We start from the raw sequence: 25001 nt of genomic DNA, 5'->3' as shown, positions 1-25001 counted from the left end.
ACAAAGTATCATGAAAAACACAAATGATATCATGACAGATTGTAAACTGGTTTCTAGAGAAGAGTATGAGGTCGAGAGCATGAAACTCTACATGTGAGATTTAAATCTGTGTTAAAACTGAAAAAAAATATTATGGAAAAAAAACCCGGAGAGAATAAAGGGGAAGAGAGGACTTTAACTTACTCATGTCTCCTGCTCTTTATTACTCTGAACTTCTTCAGTCTGTAATGCATCTTTTAGTGAAAATAATACCTGTAAACTTAAATATACATTAGTTTTTGAAAATAGGAACCTCTGTAATCAGGAAAAAAAATCAAACCCCATTTATCATTTTCTGTCTGACCTGTGGCTGAGATGAGCGAGCGCACATCCTGCTGTGCTGAGTCTACACAGAGCTTTTTCTAACAAAGACCCCCCACTAGTGAAATCCTCTCTCCCACCACAGACTGGGACATGATCCTGGGTTTGATGAAAACAGAAGCATCTGGTTTTTATACACAGTATAACTAAGACACCATTTACCTCCAGGTGTGTCCCAATAAAACATAAATTCACCTGAACCACTGAAGACACAAAACTGAAATGTCGACGATCGCAGGTTTTAACCTGCGATCGTCGACATTGAAACATGTAATATAACCCACTAAAGACATTTCCTTAAAAATGTTCCATTCGCTTTCTTCTGTCATTTAATAACCTGCCGTCCCTGTTTCAATATACAGAGCTCATTACTAAAAAGAACAAGATCATTCATTCAGCATCGGAGCTTGTGTTGTATGAGGTGAAAATATATGACTGTGACCGTGCGTTGCATCTTTATTGACAGAAAAAAGGGCAACATTTGTATTTGAAAGCACAACAGTGGCATGGTTGTGCAGTTAAATCCATAATATTCATCTTTCTAATACACAGCATACATCTTCCTAACATAGGCTTACACACGGGGACGCAAATGCACAGCGCTTCATTGGCTAATTCAATAATAAAGCAGGCAGCCAGTCGAGTCTATAGACAGGCAGAAAAGAGAGTAAGTCATCTCAATAGTCTGCCGTCTCCTGAGTGTTAAAACATGTAAATTTATGTAAGAGCCCATAGGAAACACATATTTACAATACGTTTAGGTAATCACAAGATGTGCGAAGAGGCATTCAAGACCCTGGAGACGAAAGCAGTCAATACAAAAATAGTTTTTATGTGTCATTAATTCCCTCTGCATTCCCCGATACATCCCCCTGTTACCACAGTAATACAGTAATCACTCACAATCGCACAGAAAATTATCTGCACTCATCTGTGGAATAAAAAAGCGGAGGGGCAAAACAGGGCGAGACGTCCTATTTTAGCTCTTTGCTGCCTCTTTAATGTTCATCTGGGAGCCGCATGGCTGGCGTCCATCCCTGCACGGGGATGGGAGTCGGCTCCTGCACTTGGAGCAGCTTAATGACGGTGGGATGTGGTTGGTGGACTCATTAGACACACGCACAAACACACACCTTTTTCACGCAACATTGCCTGGGCAGGACAACATAAAGGGTCCTCTGCGGTGCGATGGAGAAAGAGGCACCTCAACGCTCACATTAGGTTGATAAGAGGAAACGTTTCACCTCTGGGTGATGTCGATGCAAAACGGAGTCAATCCAGCAGTAATAATGAAACTTGCACAGATTCAGATGTGAGAAGCCAAATGGTCAAATACGTCATTACCTGTTCATTACGCCCTCCTTCCACACAGCCCAATATTACATTATCAGGCAAAGCCATCAAACCTGATGAATTACCATGGAATGTCATTTTCACTGGAGACTTAAAGAGAGAAGGTAATTCTGACAGAAATGTGAGTTTCACTAATGTGATTCCACAAACTGATACATACACACATGCTGTATGAAGTGGAGTTTCTGGAACCTCTATAGATACGTGTGCTTAGTGCCCTCTAGTGGACAAACAGTGTAGAGGATGCCTTTACTCTTTAGTTACCGTTGCCACCTATGGGGTAAAAATGAAACTGCAAGTAAAATACACCCCACAGAGCTGGTTCCATTCCTCATCATTTTTCTATTGTGTTGAAAATGTTTTTCTATTCAAGGACTCCTAAAGTGAAAGTTGGCATTCCTCTTGGTTTATGAGTCGCCAAAGTGTCCAAAACAAATAGCTCAGAGCTGTCCAGTGTGTCCACAGTCATGTCCATGAACTGGAGACTTTGTTCACTCCGATGTTAGAATAAGTCAGCAGCCAAATGTGCTTCAGTTTGCACGTGTTGAACAGAATAATGGGGCGTCTGTGTCGCTCAGTACTCGAGAAGTCCACAGGCTTTGGGTCAAATCGGTTGCTCAGTTTACGTCAGCCTCCTCAGCTTGCACATGTAGATAGGCCCAAAGTTAGCAGCTAAATGTGGGATGACCATCTCACCCAAGTGGAGGTCAGGGGCGAAGTGAAAGGTTTTCCTAAACATGTACGTGAGGGGTCGCAGATTGACGACCTGGAGGTGGACATGATTGGGAAATGGGGGGAGAGAGGAAAGAAAAAGGTCAAAACAGTCTGTGGGATTTGGAGTTCTATTTTCATTATCAGGAAATGCCTATAGTCACAGCCAGAACAAAGCACATACAAGAGAGAAAGTGCAAAAGGTGAGAGAGAATGCTGAAGACATGGAGCAAAGGAGCGGGTCGGAATCGAACCTGCGGACGCTGCAGAGGAATCAAGCCTTAGTACATATACAATGGGCAGCCCAGATTATAAATATACAATATTAATAACCTTTCATGAGACAGTTGCTGCTGCGGACTGTTTCTAATATGTACAGAGAATATAAAAAAAACTACACATATATACGTGCAAGTGTTTATGAGGAGCCACTTTCCAATTAACAAACTACTCAATGTGGGAGATGCATCTCTTGTTTACAGTTTTTCGATACTGACAGTTTGACTGACTGACCTCAACGCTGATGCCGTGATTCTCTCGCGCCAAGTGAACGGCTTGTTCCACCACACTCAGGTTCTGGATTGGAGAGAGCGTACAGGTGGAGTACATGATCTCCCCACCTGGACATGCGGCTTGGATTCCCGCCCTTCAGGAGAGATGGCAGCATGATTATTAATTTTCTATAAAATAGTCGTTTTCATGTTTCAGCTTCAAGGTAACTGTAATCTCATAATCTGTAGTAACACAGATACTTACAGCAGTAGCTCCAGCTGTAGCTGTGGCAGCCTCCGTCTCTCTCCAATCCTGATCTTATTGAATATATTATTGTCGTCTTCAATTAGTGAATGTCTGTCTGTGGTGCAGGGAACGTCCACAAGGACCTGGACACAGAGGAAAGGATGATGTGGACAAAGTCAGATTATTCAGGTATTGCCTATCTGAAATTTTTCTGAAAAAGGATAAACATGATAATGTGAGTCTTACTCGGTCAAAAGTGTTCCTCTCGATTTCCCCCCACTTGGTTCCATCAAAGGTGGTGATGCGTAGATTATTTTCTATAAAGTGCTTAGGAAGGTAGCTGTGTAGGACCTTTCTCAGTCGTAACGTCCGAGACGGAGTGGAGTCATTCACACACAAAAACCCTTTTCAATAAACACAAACAGGGAAAGGTTAGCAGCAATTCACTGACAGAGCCACAGAACTACGACTGACAGAAACAGAACAGGTAGGAGAGATCGCTCCACTTACTGATAGCCTGTGTTTGAAGTAAAGTGAGGGCCTTGCCTCCTGGAGCAGCACAGAGGTCAAGCACACTGTGACCTTCTTGAACATCCAGTGCAAGACAAGGCAGCACTGACGCTGCGTCCATCAGGTAGTAACCCAGCAACCTCTCCTTGTCTGGCCTTAAGAGAACAAGAAAGAACTGAGAGTCAATCGTAGAAGATTACATGGTTCTCAAATTTTCAATCAGAGAAACCCAGGGCCAATATCAATAATGTTTTCTGATTACTGACAGCGACAGTCGCCTCAAACAACTGAAGCAGCCAGGCCAATTTCTTTGTTTCTGTTCAACAAAACATTTTGTTTTTTAAAGTCTTATATTTTTCCTATCAATCTATTCTGAATTCCCTCTAATGACAAAGCAAGAACTTCAATCAAAATGTTTGGCCAATAAGTTGAATAAGCTCACCTGGCAGGTTTGAATCTGGTGATATCTCCTCTTGGAAACACTGCACACTTGATGTTAGGACTAAGCTTCAGGGGAGACAGCCGTTGATCGTCCACATCAGATTTCTTCACAGGAACATTATTTGATTCCTCCTCCACACAAGTCTCAGATTTCTCCTCCGAGCCTGGCTGAGCTGCAAAAGATCAAGAATATAGAAGTTAAATTTATATAATATAATAATATGACTTAAGTTTCATAGCAGTTCACATTGAGATAATAAGGTTTGGATCATAAATCTGGATACAATTATAGTGTAAAATAACACAAAAGAGATTTAACAATTTGAGACTCCAGGATTTATCCCAGAGCAAGAAATAAAAAGACACATGCATTAAAGAGAACGAGTATTTAATGTGTACTAATGTATGATTAAAGAACACAACAGTAAAATTCATGTAGTGAATTATTACATAAAATTACTTTTGAAGAATTCAACTTAAAGGAATGCTTGATCTGAAAGATTTCTAAGCTCTCAGTAACAAAAACTGAAATCACAACACTTCTTAAAATTCTCTTAAACTAATGCCAGGTTTACTGTGAACTCTGGCAGCACACGCCTACCCTCTGTATCTATGTCATTGATGAAGTCTCTACATCCCCTGGCTTGAAGGTCTGCAAGGACGTCCTCATGGGAGAAATTGTTGAGCAGGGCTCCGTACTTCCTCTGCGACAGCAAGGCCACTCGGACCGAGGGCCACAGCTCCCCCAGACGGGCACTGTAGTTGGCATCAAAGTACTGCAGGGCCAGGGAGGAGGCTGGGCACTTGGCACGTGTAGTAGCCTGTGAACAATTTATTAAACATTGACTTTAAATGTTTTTTAGCTGCAGGAGTCACTGTCATCTGTTTTAACATAGATAATAACTATTTACATTTCAGGGGCAGACATTTTAGTCGAGCTCTCGCTGACCATGGGCACACATCACTGTCAAAAGGACCTTAGGTAGAGATTTACTTCATGTAGCTAAGTGGCTAATAAGAACTAACAGATAAAGAAATATGGTGTTATCGCTGTTTCATCCACTGTGTTAACAACGTACCCATTTCTCTTTCACTCGGTGTCTTCTGGGCGTTAAACTCCTCAAATCCTTCACTTTCCTCAGCAGCAGTCTGGTGTCCATGAGCAGCGCCATTACGCTGTGCGACGGTTAACTGGGTCCGACTCCGCTTCGACAGCCCAAAACAAAAGTTCCCCCACGCGTGAACTATCACGAGGGGGTGGGCCTTAGACGAAAAGCAGGTTCATGATTGGACTACAGCCACGTCAGTAACCTTTTTCCACCAATGGGAGGGTACTTCCGGTGTCCCTGCTCGCCGTTTCCTCTGTGTGACCGACGCTCCGACCTCACGTCCTCACCCAGCAGCAGCAGCTCAGCTCCCGTCCTCTGCGGGGATTCCACAGCAGCAATCATGGTGTTCGAGAGGAAGATGATCACGTACGACGACCCCGACGAAGAGGTAATGAAAACACCGCTTCATGTCCCTTAAATCACCATTTTACTCTGTGTATTAAGCGAAGTTACACAACCGCAGTAGCGTCAGCCCGACTCCGGGTCAGTTCTGTCGGTTCAGTGTCATCTCTGTGGGAGAAGCTCAGTAAAATGTGAAGAGGCACATGTTGACGATCGAGGAAAGAATCAAATCAGCTTCTAGTTTCAGTCACCAGATGTAGTGGGCTCGTTTTTATGATGACTGCTCGAGAGCGCCCCCCTCTGTTACACATATATCACGTCAGCGATGGTTCCTGTTACTATGTTGGTTTTGAATATCTAGTCAACAACAGTTCAACCCATGAGTTGTATTATGAATGTAATTTTAGCTGCATCATTTATTTTTCCATTTCACATCCAACCAACTAAACATCTTTTTATTCTGTTGCCACTGAACAGGAGGAAGATGCACCTGAAGAGGAGGAGGAAGAAGAGGAGGAAGAGGAAGACATGGTGGTAAGTTTGTTTTCCGTGTAATTCATTAACCTTCATTGGGAGTTAAAATGAACTCCTCTATCTTCATACACACAAAGCTCCCTAAGCAGAAACTATGAAAGTATGAACTTCAGTAGACACATACACAGTTGCAGTGCCTTATGTATAACATTTTTTTATTTTTAACACATGGTGGTTTGGCACTAGTTCACTCAGGTTAAATGAATATCTGCATACTATCATGGGACTAAATAGAATTTGTACTTGATCCATTGTACTTGTTAAATTCCTGAATCACCTTCGCAATCAGCAGCTCAAACTAAGAGCTGGGTTGAAGTCGTGGCCTAATTTCCCCCGATATAAATAATATCCAGCACATTTCTCTCTTGTCCGTCTCAGGACCCTTTAGAAACGATACGAGCCAAGTGCGAGCAGACGGAGCACTGTGTGCACCTCAAGGAGCGGCTGGAGGTCTGCGAAGCGCGGGTCGGCTCCAAGTCCAACACGACGGAGGAATGCACAGAAGAGCTCTTTGACTTCCTGCATGCACGGGACCATTGTGTAAGTGAGGGTGGACACGAAGAGACACTCTTTATTTAGATTATAAAAAGACCGGAGTGCAGATTACTTGTTTTGTGAAGAGCACAATCAATGCCGCACTGATAATGTGAACTGTTCTGCTTTCTCACTACAGGTATCACACAAGCTGTTCCACGTTGTGAAATGACCGGCCTGCCCACTTCCCACCATCTGCAGGAAACTATTTATCTGGTCAAATTGTAAAATAATCCAGACAGCTCTAAATACTATTGTTCTCCTGTTTATTAATGTAAAGTTTGCTTGGGTCCCTGCAATAAAATCATGTCACATTTTCTATACATCTTGCAGATTTCCAGACAGTGTCAGAAACTGTTAGAAATCCATGAATTGCTGCTTGTATGGATGATGGACTCATTCGTGTTGCTTCATATGCAAAAGTAAATTTGCTGCTCCGGCAATGGAGTTTACCTCATGTTTGGTCATAATTCAAAATTCTGACTAGTAAATAAAAAGGTGTTTGTTGGTTTCAAGTTTGTCCGAGGTGCTCTTCTTCATAATTTTCCCATACACCTGTGGTGAAGAGGTGATTGACTGTAATTTCAGTTTACAGAGCTACTAAAGAAATTAAGGCTTCATTTCACAAAATCGCTAGGGTGATAGATCAAATTATCAGAATAATCACAGCGATACATGTTATGGTTTTAAAACAATACTCCAATCTCATGAATTTGGGGTCAAGTTTATTGAACAAACTTAACTATAGTACTTCTAAATGAGAATTACCTTGAAATGATGTGAGGATTGAAAAACTATTCACATTTTCCCCCCAGCACTGTTGAGAGACTTGTTTCAAATTTATGGCTCACTTCAGATAAAGCTTTTCACATGACCAAAATAACCTCTACATAATATAAAAGCCACAAAACTGTGTATAAGCACCTTAACCACATCAGCTGCGGCACCAAAAAGGCCCTCTCACTCTCGTGCTCCTGGGGCTTATACTGAATTTCTAACAGAATTCCCTGAGTTTTTATCAAACCTAGTCCTAAAGACTGATAAAATTATTATTGTTGGTGACTAATATTCATGTTGACAATAATAAAGATAGCCTGAGCGCAGCATTTATTTCAATACTAGACTCAATTGGTTTTAGTCAGTGTGTACATCAACCTACTCATTGTTGTAACCACACACTTGACCTTGTATTATCATAGGGTGTCAAAATTGAACATTTAACAGTACTTCCGCGCAATCCAGTACTATCAGACCACAATTTAATAACCTTTGATTTTTCATTATCTGAATATATGCCCCTAATAAAAAACTAATTTTCTAGATGTCTACCTGATAGTCCTATAGCTAAATTTAAGGAAATAATTCCGATTACATTTAAACCCGTATTATCCGTCGACATAAACAACAAATTCTTTAAAAACCCGAGCTCTATTGAGATTGACCACCTCGTAGATAGCTCTGCAGACTCGTTACGATTAACATTAGACTCAATAGCGCCTCTAAAAAAGAAATGTGTAAAACATAGTCAACGAGCTCCGTGGTATAATTCCAGGACACATGAGTTGAAACAAATATCAAGAAAATTAGAAAGGAAGTGGCGCTCCAGCAACAGTGTTGAAAATCTCCTAGACTCGAAGAGTAGTGTTAAAGAATATAAAAAGGCTCTCCACAAAGCAAGAGCTGCCTATTATTCAAAACTAATAGAAGAGAATTATAAACAACCCAAGGTTTCTCTTCAGCCCTGTAGCCAGGCTGACAGAGAGTCACACCTCCACAGAACCCAGTATTCCTCGATCCCTAAATAGCAATATCTTTATGATCTTTTTTAATGATAAAATTCTAACTATTAGAAATAAAATCAACCATCTCCTGCCCTCAATTGGCACTAATACCCTCCCAACAACAGAGATCTCAGAAACGGCTGAGAATCCTTCCCATTACTTAGACAGCTTCTCTCTGATCACCCGTGATCAGTTTACCAAAATAATCTCAGGTTCTAAACCAACAACCTGTATCTTAGATCCGATTCCAACTAAATTACTTAAAGAAATTCTGCCCCTAATAGATAATTCGGTACTTAACACAATAAATCTGTCATTATCATCAGGTTATGTACCACAGTCTTTTAAAATAGCTGTAATCAAACCCCTACTCAAAAAACCCACCCTAGACCCAGAGGTTTTAGCAAATTACAGGCCAATATCCAATCTCCCCTTCCTCTCTAAAATCTTAGAAAAAGTTGTAGCCAATCAGCTGTGTGAGTTTCTCCAGGAAAATAATATATATATGAAGACTTTCAGTCTGGGTTTAGAACCAATCACAGCACAGAGACAGCCCTGGCAAAAGTCACTAATGACCTTCTAATAGCTTCAGATCAGGGACTTGTGTCAGTCCTTGTTCTGTTAGATCTCAGTGCAGCATTCTACACAATTGACCATCAAATTTTATTACAAAGACTAAAACAGTTAATTAACATTAAAGGAACGGCCCTAAACTGGTTTAAATCATATTTTTCTGATCGCTCCCAATTCGTACAAATTAATGATGAGTCATCTGTGCGCACCAAAGTTAACCATGGTGTTCCACAGGGGTCTGTGCTCGGCCCAATTTTATTCTCATTATATATGCTTCCACTAGGAAACATTATCAGGACACACTCGGTAAATTTTCACTGTTATGCGGATGACACAGCAGTTATATTTGTCAATAAAACCTGATCAAAGTAATCAATTAACTAAACTTCGAGCAAGTCTCAAGGACATAAAAACCTGGATGACCCGCAATTTTCTCTTATTAAACTCAGATAAAACTGAGGTTATAATACTCGGCCCTAAACACCTTAGAGAAACATTATCTAATGATATAGCTGCGCTAGATGACATTGCCCTTGCTTCCAATGAAACAGTCAGGAACTTGGGAGTGATCTTCGATCCTGATTTGTCCTTTAATAGTCACTTAAAACAAATTTCTAGGACCGCCTTTTTCCACTTCTGTAATATCTCAAAAATCCGACATGTCCTTTCGCAAAAAGATGCAGAAAAACTAGTCCATGCCTTTGTTACATCGAGACTGGACTCCTGTAATTCACTATTATCAGTCTCCAGCAGTAAGTCGTTAATGACTCTGCAGCTGGTCCAAAATGCCGCAGCACGTGTCCTGACAAGAACTAAGAAAAGAGAACACATTTCCCCAGTATTAGCATCGCTACACTGGCTTCCTGTTAAATCAAGAATAGAATTTAAAATTCTCCTCCTCACCTTCAAGGCCCTTAATGATATGGCACCTTTTTACCTTAAAGAGATGATAATACCATATCAACCTACTAGAGCACTCCGATCCAAGAATTCAGGTTTACTTGTCGTCCCTAAAGTCTCTAAAAGTAGAGTAGGAGCCAGAGCTTTTAGCCATCAAGCCCCACTGCTGTGGAATAATCTCTCACTTTCAGTTAGGGAAGCAGACACGCTCTGTTCGTTTAAAAGTAGACTCAAAACCTTCCTTTTTGATAAAGCTTATAGTTAGAGCTAATTAGTGGAATTTATGACACAAGACACACGGAGCTTCTCTTTCCTGCTTCTCCTTCCTTTTCTCCATCCCTAACACATCAAAGTAATTCTTATCTCATCAGTACATGTTACTAACTTGACCCCTTTCCCGGAGTTTCTGTGCCTTAGCGCCCGCTGATGCAGGGCCACAGCTGTGGCCGCACCATGGATATGATTGTGGATCCCGCGTCAGAGGTCGCAATGGTGGATCCAGTTCGGTGGATTCCGTATCGTGCCTGCTGATCGTAGTGGTAATGGAGGATCCTTTGTCGCGCTGGCATCGGCTGATGGTGGACCACGACCGAGGCGGCAGCTGATAATGGATTCTAACTGGCGGCAGTGGACAATAACTGTGGACAATAGTGGATCCCATCCTGATGCTGGATTGTGATCTTGCTGCTGACCAGAGACTATGATTGCAGCAGGACTGCTTCACATATAGCATTGAAAAAATGTTTACCCTCATCGATGCTGCTAAAAACTTTAATCCTGATGATGTTTTCTTAACACTTGACATCTATTGCACTTCTGTCCGTCCTGGGAGAGGGATCCCTCACATGTGGCTCTCTCTGAAGTTTCTACATATTTTTACCTGTTAAAAAGGTTTTTAGTAGTTTTTCCTTACTCTTGTTGAGGGTTAAGGACAGAGGATGTCACACCATGTTAAAGCCCTATGAGACAAATTGTGATTTGTGAATATGGGCTATACAAATAAACTTGATTGATTGATGTGTGTTCCCTTTACTTGATGACCATTTACGGAAGGAATACATTTTACTTTCCAACTCCTGCAAAGCCAAGAATAAAATTAATATTTTGTTCTTGTCAATTAACCCAACCCAGAGGCAATGATAAAATAAATGCAGTTCTGTTGATAAAAGTTTTATTTGTTTCCGAAAATCATAAATTAAAAATCAAGGCAATATAAAAATAAGTTCTTTAAAAACAAAAAAGTATCAGTACTGAACACATGGTGGCAGTGTGACTTCAAGTTAAAACAAGCATTGAGGTACATGGTGAATGAAAAGCATGATATCACCAGTAGATGGACAAAGCTCATGCACACAGTGCACAATATTAGAGACGATGAGGAGTTCTCCTTTTTACCAAGAGTTTTCTTTGTTGTTGTCAACAAAATCATCCATGGAGGCCTGTAGACAAAGAAGACAGTAATTTTATAAGATATAGAACAAGTTATAGTCCTCCCATGTAATGTTCTACTACAATTTCAAAATAAGGTTATTTCCCAAATGCTTTGTGTTAAATTTGACACTTTAAAGTTATTGTCTTTTTAAAAATATAGTAGAGTTTAGGTAAAAATGTGAGCAACTGTACCAACCTGCATGAGCAGCCTCTCCTTCCTTAGTTTCTTGTAGAAGACGAGAACATCTGGATCCGCACGCACCACACGGGGGTCAAAGTCCATGACCCTCAGGCCCTCCAGGCTCCGAGCGCGGGACAATGCCACGTACGCCTGGCCGCTCTCAAACACGCGTGCCAGAGAGATCTCCACACAGTCCAGTGTCATTCCCTGAAAAGACAGGAGACTTGTTCACAAACCAGAACAATAAACGAACACGGAAAATTATTTAAAAACAAAGAATTTGATGGATAATTCAGCATTTAACCAGGAACCCTTGACTCGAAGATTTATTCATATCTCATTCGTATATAAAAATACGTAGCATATATATGAATTTTTAGTTAAAAACATGTCACCTTCATCTACATCAACCAAAGACAGAGCTTTTTGCAGGCCCATTTATTTTTACCAAGAGATAAGAAGTAATCATTGCTCAGTGTCTGACATTTGAGAATTTACCAACAGCCCAGTGTCCAAAAATGTTGCCACGTGGACCACATCTCTCCCCCTGGTATTTTCCTGTATTCTTCATGTGCACTCATTAACTCTGAAAGGACCCAAATGTGGGATTTCTGTGTAGTGTCCCTGTGCATCTGCTCCTCTGCTGCAGACAAAACACTTGAGACACATTTGCTGCGATCAATGACCTCAGTTACCCACAGGGACCCCTATACTCTCCTCTCTAATCAATTTCCGAGTGTGAGGCCAGGATATCGGAGTCTGCTGTGATATCAGAGTGGGAGGTACTGGTGTGACTGGCGATGACGCAGTTGCAGCTCATGTAAGGGGAACAGTAGTGCTGGGTTAGTGATCAGGGACTCTGTCCTTCAACACAAAGCATTGTTACTCCTAAACTGCTTTCAGAAATGCACCGAAGTCGGGACATTTTCCTGACATTTTCTGGTGGGTTTGTACGTGAGATCTTAAACGCCCAAGTCAGTTGCTTTGGACATTTTCCAGAGCTTTGCTTGCCAGCCCCTGGTGATATGTACACGATGGGTGAGACACAGACGGAGAAGTTGACTTAAAGACTGATTCAGAGCTTTCGGTGATAAAGGGCTCTCGATGTGCATTCTCTACCCAGACGCCACCACTTGTCCGAATGTTTTGGACATTTTCCTGTTGTGAACACTTCGGACACAGAGTTCATGTCCAAAAACAGCTCTAGACTCATCTAGCCGGAGTTTCTGTAATCATGTTACAGACTGATGAAAGATATTACAACTCACCTTTTGGGAAACATGAACGTCTGTTCCAAAGTGTCTAAAGACGCAGTGACCTAATGCTTGTGGGTTTCCGGTTCCTACTACTCTGCTGCCATTAGAAATGAGTTATTGAAAACAGACTATAACGACATTTGTCAGGAGAAGATCAGATTATCTTTATCTGATCACAGTCTACATTTTTGACCTCTCATTTCCCGTTCACTGTTGATCTGAACCGTGCATGACAATCAAAATCTGAACATGACTGATCGTGCTCAGACACAGCAATCAAACCGTCTGCCATTAAGCCGCCTGGTCGTGATTACAAACACTGTACAAAAGAATCATAAATTTGTTTCAGGCCAATTCATTTAAAAAAGAAATCCATCAAGTGAGTCATTCTTTCAATATAATCACACCACCCAACCTGGGTCCTCCATGGCAAGCTCCTCCCCAAAAGCACAGTCAGGTTGTCATAGTGATGAGCAGTTTCTTCTCTGTAGGAGCGGTACTAAACCGGTACTCACCTGGCTCTTGTGGATGGAGATGGCCCAGGCAAGTTTGAGTGGCAGCTGCTGTCGACTCAGGTGGATCCCACCGCCGGACTTAAACACCCAGCGCTCTCGTTTAAGCACCTCTGTAACGCCGCACAGGAAACGCACACGTGGGAGTCCTGTTGAAAAAGGAGTGAGTCAGTCGACGACACTAAAAGCAGTACAAATTATTTTCTATTCTGTTCATCCCGAACGGACAATCCACATAAGACATTGAACTATGAAGCAATTAACAATCTTCCAGTGACGTTTTTTGTGTGAATGGAAGGAGACAGGGACGAGGCAGCTCTAAATTGTTGGTGTCAAAATTAGCATTTAGACAGATGGTTATATTTTGTGGTGGGGGCTTAAGCACGACCGTGGAGTGGACACGATCATGATTAACAGATAAGACTGTTCACACAACAACTCTGGTAGGAGGGAAAATGGCTGTTGGGGTGGAGTCTATCTCTAATCCCCCACACAAAATGACAACAAAAATAAAATGGTGGCACAGAAAAACAAAATCAGAAGAGACAAAAAAATAATATGGAGCTGCCCTGGGGACACTGGTAGAAAAAGTATAATTGCATGGCCAACAGTTAATAATGGAACCATATTTATATATAAAACGTTCCACAAATGTCACCAGGTGGCTCCATGGTCAAGAAAAATACACATTGACATTTCAAGGGGAAATATTCTTGCAGTTGGATCAGTTTGAGGACTGTGTCCACTCCTGTGTTTGCACATTACATATGAAGCTTGAGCCAGGAGACAGTTAGCTTAGCATAAAGACTGAAAACACAGGGGAAACGGCTAGCCTGGTTCTGTCACACGTTTTTTAAAGCCAGTTACTGATTGAGCATATGGATTAAACAAATTATATAATTTTTAAAGTCAGAATCTAGAAGGTAGCAATATGAACCTCAGAATGTTAAATCATTCCTTTAAGTAATCCTCTGTGAGTCTCTCGCCATTCTAGACATGATTTCTTGCAGAGTTAAATACGTTTATCAGGTAATTACTGACCATGTTTTCCAGACTCAAAAGCCAGAACCACCCCTCTGGCTCCGTTCACCAGACCTCGAGAGACATCCAAGTTCTTTGTCAGCATGACCTAAAAAGAAATTTTTTTTTAAAGCATCTCGTTGCTCAAACAGAACAAAATGTATGATACATCAAACAAGTGCAGGATTGTATATGGCAAGTTGGCAACTAGTGGGTACAGAGATTTTTTTTATGGATTGTGGTCAAACCTGAGCTCCCACTTTGATTTGGATGAGTCTGTTTACTGGGCTGTGGACGTCTATAGTCTTCACCAGGTTTGGATCACTGTCGAGTGCCTCAAAAACATGCACTGAACCTGAGAGATGGATAGAAATTCATTAAACAGGCAGGTGGTGACAATTTAGTGAATATAGACCGTTTCATATACATAACATCATGGGATACAGACAAATATTCATATAAAGAACCTACCCACATTTTCTTTGGTTTGGATTAATTGACCAAAAAACTGTCAAAAAATGAGAATTGCTGACACCCTGGGCCACACATATTGCCCAGAGTTCCCTGATACAATTCTAAAGTTATTATAAACATTATTTAAAGTCAGAGTAAAATAGAAAGACTCTCAGAGGAGCACTTATCTCCACACTGGCCCAGCAGTCTCCTCATAAAATTTAGACTAATTACATCTGGATTTTTATTTGAATCTTCAAACAAATTACACTCACTCATAAACACACAGAAATAAAAAAAATACCTCCATTGCGGAGGTAACCAGAACAGGAAACTGGAGTCAGAGAATAAATTGCATCCAGCAGAGACTGAAGAACAGGAAACAGTTACCACACATGGTTCAAGCCCTGGAATCACGTTTAGACCATTTGCACCTGGTACCAAGCCATGTGAAGTAACAGCTATTTCCAGATGAAAAACAAATTTAAAATGATTGGATGGAACAATTCAGACCTGGCAGCTGCTGGAGTTTGTTCTCATTCGTGAGCTCCACGTCATCCTTGTGTGTGCACAGCCTGGTGGCTAGAATACCGTCCCTCTCGATGTTATGATAGGCGCTTTTTAACAGCTTTGCAGTGACTTCCTCCGTCACCCTGTACGGTGTAAGATTAAGACACAACGCAAAAGTTATCTTGGGCTAAACAAAAACGAAAAAAACGAATGTTCCATTAAAAGCTTTAAATGCATCGACCATTTATATATAAAATGTACAACACATCATTCTGCACATTTGACATTAATCTATTAAAAATAATTGGTGTCTGCTGGCCACATTAGCTGGAAAATGGACAGTGATTATTGTATCATTATTTGTATTATGTCACCTGCCCACTCTCACTGCCTGCAGCAGGGAGATGAAGGTCTGGTCCGTTTGCCTCCGCACTTCTGTAAGCTCCATGTTGACCTGGATGACCTTACGCCAGCTCCTGGCCTGAGAGTTCACAGGTGAGAAGCTCTTTTTCAAAAACAGCCATGAACGCTCTTTAAGGCAATAACCAGTCTGTAGAATAGGTCCTAACTCAAGGCAACTGCCAAGACATCATTGAAAGTCTGAATGATTCACTGACTTCAAGTGATGTTTTCACTAGTATGTTTCTTCTAAATTGAAGGAATTGTTGGTTTCTTTACCCTAGAATGGACCATTTACATTTAAACACCTTATATGCATGTCTGGAACAGGTCCTTTTACGTTTCTATGACAACCCAAGGCTACCAAAAGTTATCTTTCATGTAAGGTGAGAGGCATTCAGCTGCAATATGCAACTTCACCACTAGATGTCACTAAACTCTACTCAATTAACCTTTAAGAAATAAACTAGATCTATTTCAGGGCACTTCATCACACATCATCGTATTTATCCTTGATGCATAATGCACGTAACAATATGACAAAAACATAGAAAGCGCCAAGTTCCATGACGGTCTGACCTGAAAGCAGAAGCTGGCTTTCTCCTTTCCTTTAGAAACAGGAGGAAGCTGAAGGAAGTCACCGCATATGATCAGCTGGATTCCTCCGAACGGCTCAGTCGACCTCTTCACTGACCTAAAGGAGAACAGTGAAGAGTTGTAAATCACGAAAGATGAATACAAGGATTTATAACCCGAATATGTAAAATGTAATATCACACAAAACATAAACGTTGAGTATCGTGTCAACAGTTATTAGTTATCAAGTTCTGTGGAGGGTCAATTGAGATTGACACCGTTTCCTGTACATGATGAAATAATATCAGGAAAGCTTTACATAAACTGGAATTTAAATGTCATTATGAATGATCAAGATCTTTTTAGATTTTGTATGATTTAAAGCTATTAGTTCTCTTCTTGTGTAAGTATGATAATTAAATTAAACAGCTAGAGCCACCTCTGCAGCAAATCTCTGTCCTTTAGCCACAATACAAGAAAAAGACAGATGAAAAGCTCAAACACAAAAGCAGGAGTTTGTATTAAAGTGTCTAATATAGTAACATTGAAATGTGTTAATTTACACTGCAGCCAGATGTAGTATCAACGTTCAGCCTTGAATCTCGTCTCACCTGGCAACTGACTCGAGCTTGTCGAAGAACTGAGCCTGCACCATGGAGACCTCGTCGATGATGAGGTGTCGACAGGTGGTCCAGTGCGGCAGGACCCCGGGCCGCTGAGCCAGCTCGATACACTGCTCCAGAGGGGCCGAGCCCGAGCCGATACCTGGACGGATGGCCAGAGGGGACACAAACTACACTGTAAAAAAAGAAAAGTTGACTCAACTTAAAAAAGTAAAGCAACCAGCTGCAACGCTTTTTTGAGTTGACCTAACTTAAGGGCTTGTGAGTTGTGTCAACTTAAATAATTAAGTTCACTCAAAATGTTATATAGAGTAGCTCTGAATGGTGATGTTCTGTTAGACTAACTTAACATCTCCATTCAGAGCTACTCAAATCTACAAGTTAGGAATACTAGATTATATGCATGCTAATGATTTGAAAACATACATCAACAGAACTGGATAGTTTCAGTCGAGAGAACTTAAACTTAAAATGCTTAGTTAACTCAACTTTGCTGCCCATCAGTTGAGCTAACTCAAGTTTACTCTATTCATACTGTTGTGGAAATTCAATAATAACAGCAAAATTCTATAAAGAATCTGTTTATTAAGAACACAGGGGTTAACATTATATACATCCAATAACTACAAAAAAGGCAACATTGAAATTGCAGCAGCAGGGATGCTTAAGTGAACTTGGTAACATTATACAATTATTTTCAAAGATAGAATATGTAAACACATAACAAAGTGCAGAACCAGCTCTCAATACTTTAGCTATAATATAGAAAACAGTATGATTGACACTATGAATCACAAAACATGTGTTAGTCAGATACTTGAGGAAACCACTGGCCAAACCCAGCAGTGAAGAAAGTGCATCCATAAAAAACATGTAACAAGACACAAACGTGTTCAGTTGCAGAGATAACCAAATCCAGCACTTAGTAAACACTAACTTCCAATGGGAACATGGGATTCGTAGCAACACTACACAAACTTGTGTAGCTACTACTGAACTTGAAAACATATTTTGAGGAATAAAGTGACATGTCTATAGAAAGTGCATCCATAAAAACGTGTAACAAGACACAAACGTGTTTAGTTTCAGAGACAAACAAATCCAGCAGTTAGTAAACACTAACTTCAAATGGGAACATGGGATTTGTGTAGCTACTACTGAACTTAAAAACATTTTGAGGAATAAAGTGACATGTCAATGTGTGCAAATATGTGCATTGAACACATGTCTATGTGTCATGGTATCGGGCTACTTTAACAAGTTGTTTTTCAGAGCCTGAACACGGGCAGAACACTCTGTGCCAAGGTTCATAAAAATCTTTTGAAGGGCCTCAAAAGTGTACCTCAACCCTTTGGGGTAGTCCAGGTTGAGGTTGTAGATGCATCCAAAGAGAAGGACAATGGCTGTACTGATGTCAGAGATGTCCTCCACAACAACCTTTTCCTCGATGACAAGGGCAATGTTGATTGTTCTGGGCATTGAGTGAGCTCTCCCAACATCATCTTCAACAATGGTGACTATGCCAAGTTGAACACCTGCAACGGACGTTTCCTCCGAGTCTGTATCATAGAGAAAACAAACAGACATTACTTAAATTTTTAATGTTTTCATCACCACATTTATAAATAAATGATATACCCCTGCCCATGAGTAAAGTGACATGCACCTTTATGAGTTAAACTTTGAGTGCAAGTGACCACTTGCAAGTGAAGGGCGGCTGTGGCTGAGGGGTAGAGTGGTCGGCCTCCAACCTGAAGGTCGGCGGTTCGATCCCCAGTCTGAACCATCTGCATGCCGAAGTGTCCTTAGGCAAGATGCTGAACCCTCAATAGCCCCCCATAGAATAACAAAGTGCTGCAAGTAGATGCACTGTATGAATGTGTGTGTGAATGGGTGAATGTGAAACTGTACTGTAAAGCGCTTTGAGTGGTCTTCATCAGACTAGAAAAGCGCTATATAAATACAAATCCATTTACCATTTACCACTGTTCAAAATATGAAGAAATTTCCTAACGACAAATTTAAGATACATTAAAAAATACAATTTGTAAGGCCACCAGATAAATTTTGACCACCCAGATGTCATCAATTAATCCATGTGAAGGGATAATTTGTGCATTTCTGGCATTTTTTTTCTAAAGGTGCTCTTAAAATTCAGCTGGTGTGCAGTTTAAAAGGTGTGGGATAATCCTTTGATTCCATTAGTGTTAACAATCCAAAAAGGATGGACAATATCTCACCCTGACAGTGCATATAAAATCGGCCACAATCCAAACACTAAAACTTGCAGCAAAATTTACTGATTTAAGGGTTTTTTTAGGTCAACCCTCATAGATTACCTCTTGATAATGTGTTTTTACTTTTATTGTTAAAGATTTCAGCCTTAATTAGGGATAACTACTTATATTACATTAAAGGGAATATAAATAAGTGGTTTTATTGCATATTCCTATCAAATGAATGCGTTTGCTCCCTAATCAGAGATGTACTGGCCCCTTGTATATTTATATTGGCCCAGCTATTAAAAAAATGGAAGAAAAAAACTTCAATGGTATAAACCGAAGTATTCTTACCAGACATGTCTTCAGGACGTTGCCTGGATTCTCCCTCAAATAGAGAGGTAGACCTCGGAGAGCTGTGGCCTTCCTTTGTGCAAGAACATTGGTTGTCTGAAAGACACAAATAAAGTTAAAAAAAATATACCATGGCCTGAAAATAAAATCACACCACACCTATTCACAATTTATGTTAATGTCTGTTTGCAATGTGAAAATGCACTCTCAGAAAACCTTAATTTATCTCCTACTTGCATTACCTGTTCATCAAGGTTGTCAAGGAGGGCCTTTAAGTCCTTTCCTAGTGTCCCGCTACGTGTTCTGTAAAGCTTTATCAGGTTTGAGGCGTGTGCATCCAAAGATGTGAAGAATGTCTTCTTTAGATCCACTTGAGTGATTCAAAAAAACTCAGCATATATCTAAGAGAGGAGAAATAACAGTATTAGTGTTAATACAGACTCCAATTACAGAAGGTGCCCACATTGTACAGTTATAAACTAAAAAGGTTTGCTACATCCGGAAGCTGAGCAGAATGGTGGAATTGGTAGAGCATTTAGGACATTACACATTATATAAAAAAAAAATCTTACCAACAGTAAACAGTAAACAATAAACAGTCACATGCTGCCTCAAATGAGTCCTTAGATGGGCTATGTATTTCTTTGGGGCACAGATGTCTTTAAAGTCACACAATTGACAAAAAAAGGTGACTTCTACTTCAGTTTTTCTGGACTTTGTGTGTACTCTTGAAAGGTGGCATTTTAACCCACCGCTTGTTTTGAAAGTGCAGCAGCAGTCAGTGTACAGGCACGGCAGTGGCCAGAAGCGTCCCCGGTAGTGGCAAAGTCGGTAATGCTTGAGGAGAATATCCTGATTAGGGTGCGAGAACTTGCACTCCTTACACTGGATCCAAATCCTGTGAAACAAGGAAAACACATTTAGTTTGAGTTTAACACCACCCAAATGAACAAACTCAATTTGGCTGAGGCAGAGGTAGGCAACCTTTACATCAAAAGAACCATTTTGCCCACTCTTCGCCCAAATAAAATTTGTCTGGAGCTGAGAAACATACTTGATAAGAAAGCTTATAAAGTTGCATTTATGAAATTATAGAACAATAAAGAACTGTTGACTTTTATAGCTATTTTTACCTGTTACAAAGGAAAACACCAAACTCTTATGAAGAGAAGAAAAATACAGAGGCAAGTGTAGGTGTACTTTGAAATAAATTAAACACAGAACTATGTAGGGCTATTTGAGTTACATTTCCCCATATTTGTGGGAAATGTATGAAATAAGAAGTAGTTATTTTGAAATAAATAACACGTGAACGAGCTCTGTATGAAAGCTTAATTGTTAAATTCACCGTTATGCTAAGATTCAAACAGAAAAGACACCAACAGACGACACATACCCCAGTATACACAAGGGGAAGATCATCAAAATGTACCATTATTTTATTGATAACTCAACTTAACACGTTGGTAGTTTATAAACGTAGCACGGTGGTTTGGGTGGGGTTGGTCTACAGATAACTTAAAGTAAGCAAACACGTGGCTTTCACATGTAGCTGAAAGTTAGCAAACACGTGGCTTTCACGGGTAGCTAACAGGTAGATTTTATGGATAGCTTACACATGTAGTTTTGTAAACGTTGTGAATCATTGCATTCGAAAGACAACGGGTCGCAGAATAACCAGTAAAATAGCGGCGGGAGTCTTACCTAGTTAGTGCTGGAAGAAAGTGAGGAGGACACGCAGCCGTAGGACATGCGGTCGGAGGACATCAGTCGATAAAACTTGCCGTCGGGCGATATCAGGCGGCGGAACTTGCGATAGAAGGACGTGCATCTGATCAACTACACCCCAACATGTCCGGACAAGCCCACTCTACCTGAGAGCGCTGGGCTGGCGTCTCAAAACACGAGTGCGCATTGACGCTGACTACGTCATGACGTCGCTTTCCGGACGCGGAAGCCACGCTGAAGCTCCGTGCAGCGCTTGCTCCAACATTAACCAACATTGTCCCATCATTAATCTTTTTTTTTACTGCACTTCTCCACTTCAATTATTAATTTAATGTCATCCATGTTGAAGAAGTTCTCCACTGTTTGCTCCGTTAAATGTCGGCTGTCGAGGGTAAATTACGTATTCTCCACTCAAGCATGTGTGGAGAATACGTAGCCCCACTCTCACTTTTTATCTTTATCACTGCTTGTGTGGCTGCAGTGGATGGGCAGAGGGGGACATTTAATAATGTGGTTGGTAAAAGTGGTAAAATTAAAACTCTAAGACGACAGAAGGTGAATACAAAGTAAGGGGTAAAAAGAAATCTGAACATGCTATATATATATATATTTTATATGTGTGTGTAAATGTGTATAATAATAATACAAGACATAAATATATATGTTCACATATGTATATATGTTTGTTTGTGTGTGTGTGTTTATATATACATATCTAAGTAGATATATTCCATATATAAATGCATTCATATCATTCAATCTGAACTTATATTTGCATCCCGGAGCTGGCTAAGCAATATTTGAAGTTTCCTCAACTTAAAATGTTCAGTTGACTGCACTACTTATTTGTAAACTTGAAACTTTGGGTTTGCTCAACATTTAAAAAAAAAATTTGCTCACTCAACTTTTAAAAATAAGTTGGACCAATGATTTTGAAGTTGGGCTTTTTACAGTGTAATAACACCATTGAGATACATAATTCACACCCTCTACTCTGTATATTTAGATTGAATCCAAAACATCTGTTAACGTGGACAGACAGTCAACAGCAGCCCAGCAATAATATTAAAGAGTCTTAATCTAAAGTACACCCACACACATTGTTACATGAAGCTCATGAGTCAAATTAAAAAAATCACATTGAATGGGCGTGGAATGGATTAGTTAAATGTAGGTATTTATATTTATTCTGATTGGTTCAACGTGTTATTCCTGTATGATGCGACAGAGGTATGTCTCTCACATTAACCACAAAGCTTATTGTTTAAGGGAACTATGGATTTTCTCATTAGAATTTCATTCACTGGGATTTGCTATGACTGTTTGTTTAATTTTATCTCGATTTTGGAAATCGAAAAACTATGAAAATGAAAAACAGCCAGCTGATCGGCCCAAATGAAAGCACAAAATAAATAGCTGTGTGAAGGTTTTAGCTCATCAACATAAAGTTACTTACGGTTTTGTATCATTGAAAAGTAAATATATTTGGGTTTTGGACAAATAAAACAAAACCCGAAGGTTAAAAGATTGACCCTGAAAATAAGAATTGAATTATAGATAAAGAAATTGTAAGCTGCTGCAGCTCTATTGATGAAGATGCTGACTAATAGTTTTCTTTTTTAGAACAGCAAAAAAAAAGAGAAAAGGACACAGAGGATTGCTCATCCTAATTGAGTTTTTGTGACATGCCCTTGTAGAAACCAGCAAATATAACAATTATCTGGACAAGCGTTATTACATCTAAACAGATACACCTCTATTTAATTTCTATTGAGTCTACAATAACAAACCTGCAAAGTTGTGCAGCGTTGTTCCTCCAATGTGTGCTGCAGCCACTCCTGTACTGGCTGTGGCGAAGGTGCTCTTTGGAGGAAGAGATCCCATGATCCTCTTTAACAAGAACGACTTCCCTGTGCCTGAAAAACACATAAAGTCAAACTAGCTCAGAACTTACGATTACTCAAAAGGACATATACACTTACACCTGGTGGTAAAACACCATAAATGTGTCTTGGAAGCAGATTTACACCAGGTTTGGTGAGATGTTGACATACATTAAAGAAAACATTGTGACCACATGACACCAGGGAACGATTTTGTTGACATACAATTCATGCGATGAAAATGTCACATTACCAGCACTTCCAGTAAAGAAGACGTTCTTTCCACTGAGCACTGCACTGAGAACAGCTGCCTGCTCTTTATTCAGTTTACGTGATGGCAGAGACAGGATGGGCTTCTTACTTGGATTAGTCTTCACCTGAAAGAGTCCACTTTAAGTTAGTGACGCATCATCTTCAAGGACAAGTCATGAAAAGTGCTGCATTCAAAGTTGACATTGAAGGCTTGTGTATTAATACAACGTTGAATTCACTTTAAATGTTTATGTCAAGCACAAAACAAAACATTGATTCAAAAAATCTGAAACCTCAGAGAGCCTGATGTGAAGTATTGCTCTGCTAATATGTTGCGTGTAGCAGATCATGTCAACAAAATAAAAGCATCGACAACACTGATGAGAGTGTCTACATTAATGGAGATGTGTATTAATACAAAAAGAGTTATTGCTAATAAAACCTATATATGTAAAGGGTTCAATAACACATTAAAACCAGTTAAATTATCCAGATTTTAAAAGGGATCAGATCCAGTGAGCGTGTGTACAACTCACAGGACTGAAGTTGCTGTCAGGCCTTGACCTCTTGACCTGGCGTCCAGCTGCAGTCCCCTTGTTGGTGCGCTCCGTGAGGCCTGTGGGAGCCTCTTTGCTCCTCATCTCGTTGACCTTCTGGATGTCCTTCTGCTGCAGGGGGCTGATGGACTCGAAGCTGCGGGGCCGACCCGCCTGCAGCTTCTCCCTCTGGCTCAGAGGCCTGCTGCTCTGCCAGGCCTGGTGCTTGATGCTCAGGGTCTTGAGGAAGAGGCAGAGCCGGTCGGGGGGGCAGTTGGAGATGAGCAGCTGGATGTTCTCCTGCAGCAGCTTCACGGTGCACTTGCCCTCTCTGGCGAACTTGGTGAAGAGCTTGAAGTCCTTCAGGTGGAAGCTCTGCGGGACTTTGCCGTCGTGCAGCCGCAGGAGGATCTCCTGGAACTCGTTGCGGCCCAGGGTGACGGAGGCCTTGCGGAGAAGCTGCCTGCGGGAGACCTGCCCGGAGGAGGTGAGCTGCTCCACGGTCACACAGCACTGCAGCTGGGCTCCGTCCTCTCCGGCCGACATGGCTGCGGCTCGCTGACGATCCGACTGGGAACGATCACAAACACACGTTATTCTGATGGTGCGAGAGAAATGTTTGTATGAGACAGGAATCAGTGTTTTGTTTCCTCAGACTGAACTGAATAAACGTAACGCTACAACAGCTGCGCCCCATTCAAACAACACCAACATCACACATGTGGTCAGAAACAACATTTCAATTTTAATCCGTGAATCTGAAAACTTCTCCAGTTCAACTCCCACCACTTACCTTTGTGTTTTTAAAGTAAACTCAGCCCGGATCTTTGTATCGCTCCTTCCTCTTGTCTTCGCTCAGCTGCTCTGGAAGAGAAGCCACCGATTTTCAAATTGTCGGTTCATGAGATCAGCCAATGGCAGCGCGATGCTCCCGGCCAATCAGAGGGAGGATATTTAACAAAGCGCCCAATGAGCGACAAGCAGGGACGCCCCCGCATCCTCCTGACCAATAGAATAGATAATGACTGGGGGCGTCATATCTGTGATAGGAAACACATGGCTATCCTGAAATGGAAACGGCAACAGTGCTACTCCCATAGATTTATATATAAAGGCCTTTATATATAAATCTATGGCTACTCCAGCCTTAGATAACGGCTGAATTTATTATGATGTGAATTA

The 25001-nt window shown here is 40.8% G+C and overlaps 3 protein-coding genes across 3 annotated transcripts; 1 reads left to right on the top strand and 2 right to left on the bottom strand.

Moving 5' to 3' along the window:
* Positions 1 to 798: 798 nt before the first annotated feature.
* nsun4 (NOP2/Sun RNA methyltransferase 4) lies at positions 799 to 5285 on the bottom strand. Its single transcript, XM_061084627.1, has 8 exons — positions 5193 to 5285; positions 4715 to 4934; positions 4115 to 4286; positions 3673 to 3827; positions 3409 to 3566; positions 3181 to 3305; positions 2938 to 3070; positions 799 to 2479 (listed from the first exon to the last, which is right to left on the bottom strand). The coding sequence occupies exons 1-8, from the start codon at positions 5283 to 5285 to the stop codon at positions 2336 to 2338; spliced, it is 1200 nt and encodes a 399-aa protein (XP_060940610.1). The 3' UTR covers positions 799 to 2335.
* Positions 5286 to 5483: 198 nt separating this feature from the next.
* On the top strand, positions 5484 to 7147 carry LOC133018045 (cytochrome b-c1 complex subunit 6, mitochondrial-like). Its single transcript, XM_061084328.1, has 4 exons — positions 5484 to 5610; positions 6042 to 6098; positions 6477 to 6638; positions 6772 to 7147. Exons 1-4 carry the CDS (start codon positions 5563 to 5565, stop codon positions 6802 to 6804), a joined length of 300 nt encoding a protein of 99 aa, XP_060940311.1. The 5' UTR covers positions 5484 to 5562; the 3' UTR covers positions 6805 to 7147.
* Positions 7148 to 11097: 3950 nt separating this feature from the next.
* Positions 11098 to 24365, bottom strand: pif1 (PIF1 5'-to-3' DNA helicase homolog (S. cerevisiae)). The gene is made up of 12 exons (XM_061085157.1): positions 23820 to 24365; positions 23285 to 23408; positions 22939 to 23064; positions 16836 to 16989; positions 16228 to 16342; positions 15624 to 15730; positions 15253 to 15392; positions 14535 to 14641; positions 14308 to 14395; positions 13270 to 13415; positions 11514 to 11705; positions 11098 to 11325 (listed from the first exon to the last, which is right to left on the bottom strand). The coding sequence occupies exons 1-12, from the start codon at positions 24363 to 24365 to the stop codon at positions 11278 to 11280; spliced, it is 1893 nt and encodes a 630-aa protein (XP_060941140.1). The 3' UTR covers positions 11098 to 11277.
* Positions 24366 to 25001: the final 636 nt, after the last annotated feature.

This window comes from Limanda limanda, chromosome 13, assembly GCF_963576545.1.
Source record: "Limanda limanda chromosome 13, fLimLim1.1, whole genome shotgun sequence".
In the NCBI taxonomy this organism is placed as follows: Eukaryota; Metazoa; Chordata; class Actinopteri; order Pleuronectiformes; family Pleuronectidae; genus Limanda; species Limanda limanda.
The sequence above is the reverse complement of the archived record's forward strand: the minus strand, read 5'-3'. Positions and strand labels throughout refer to the sequence as shown.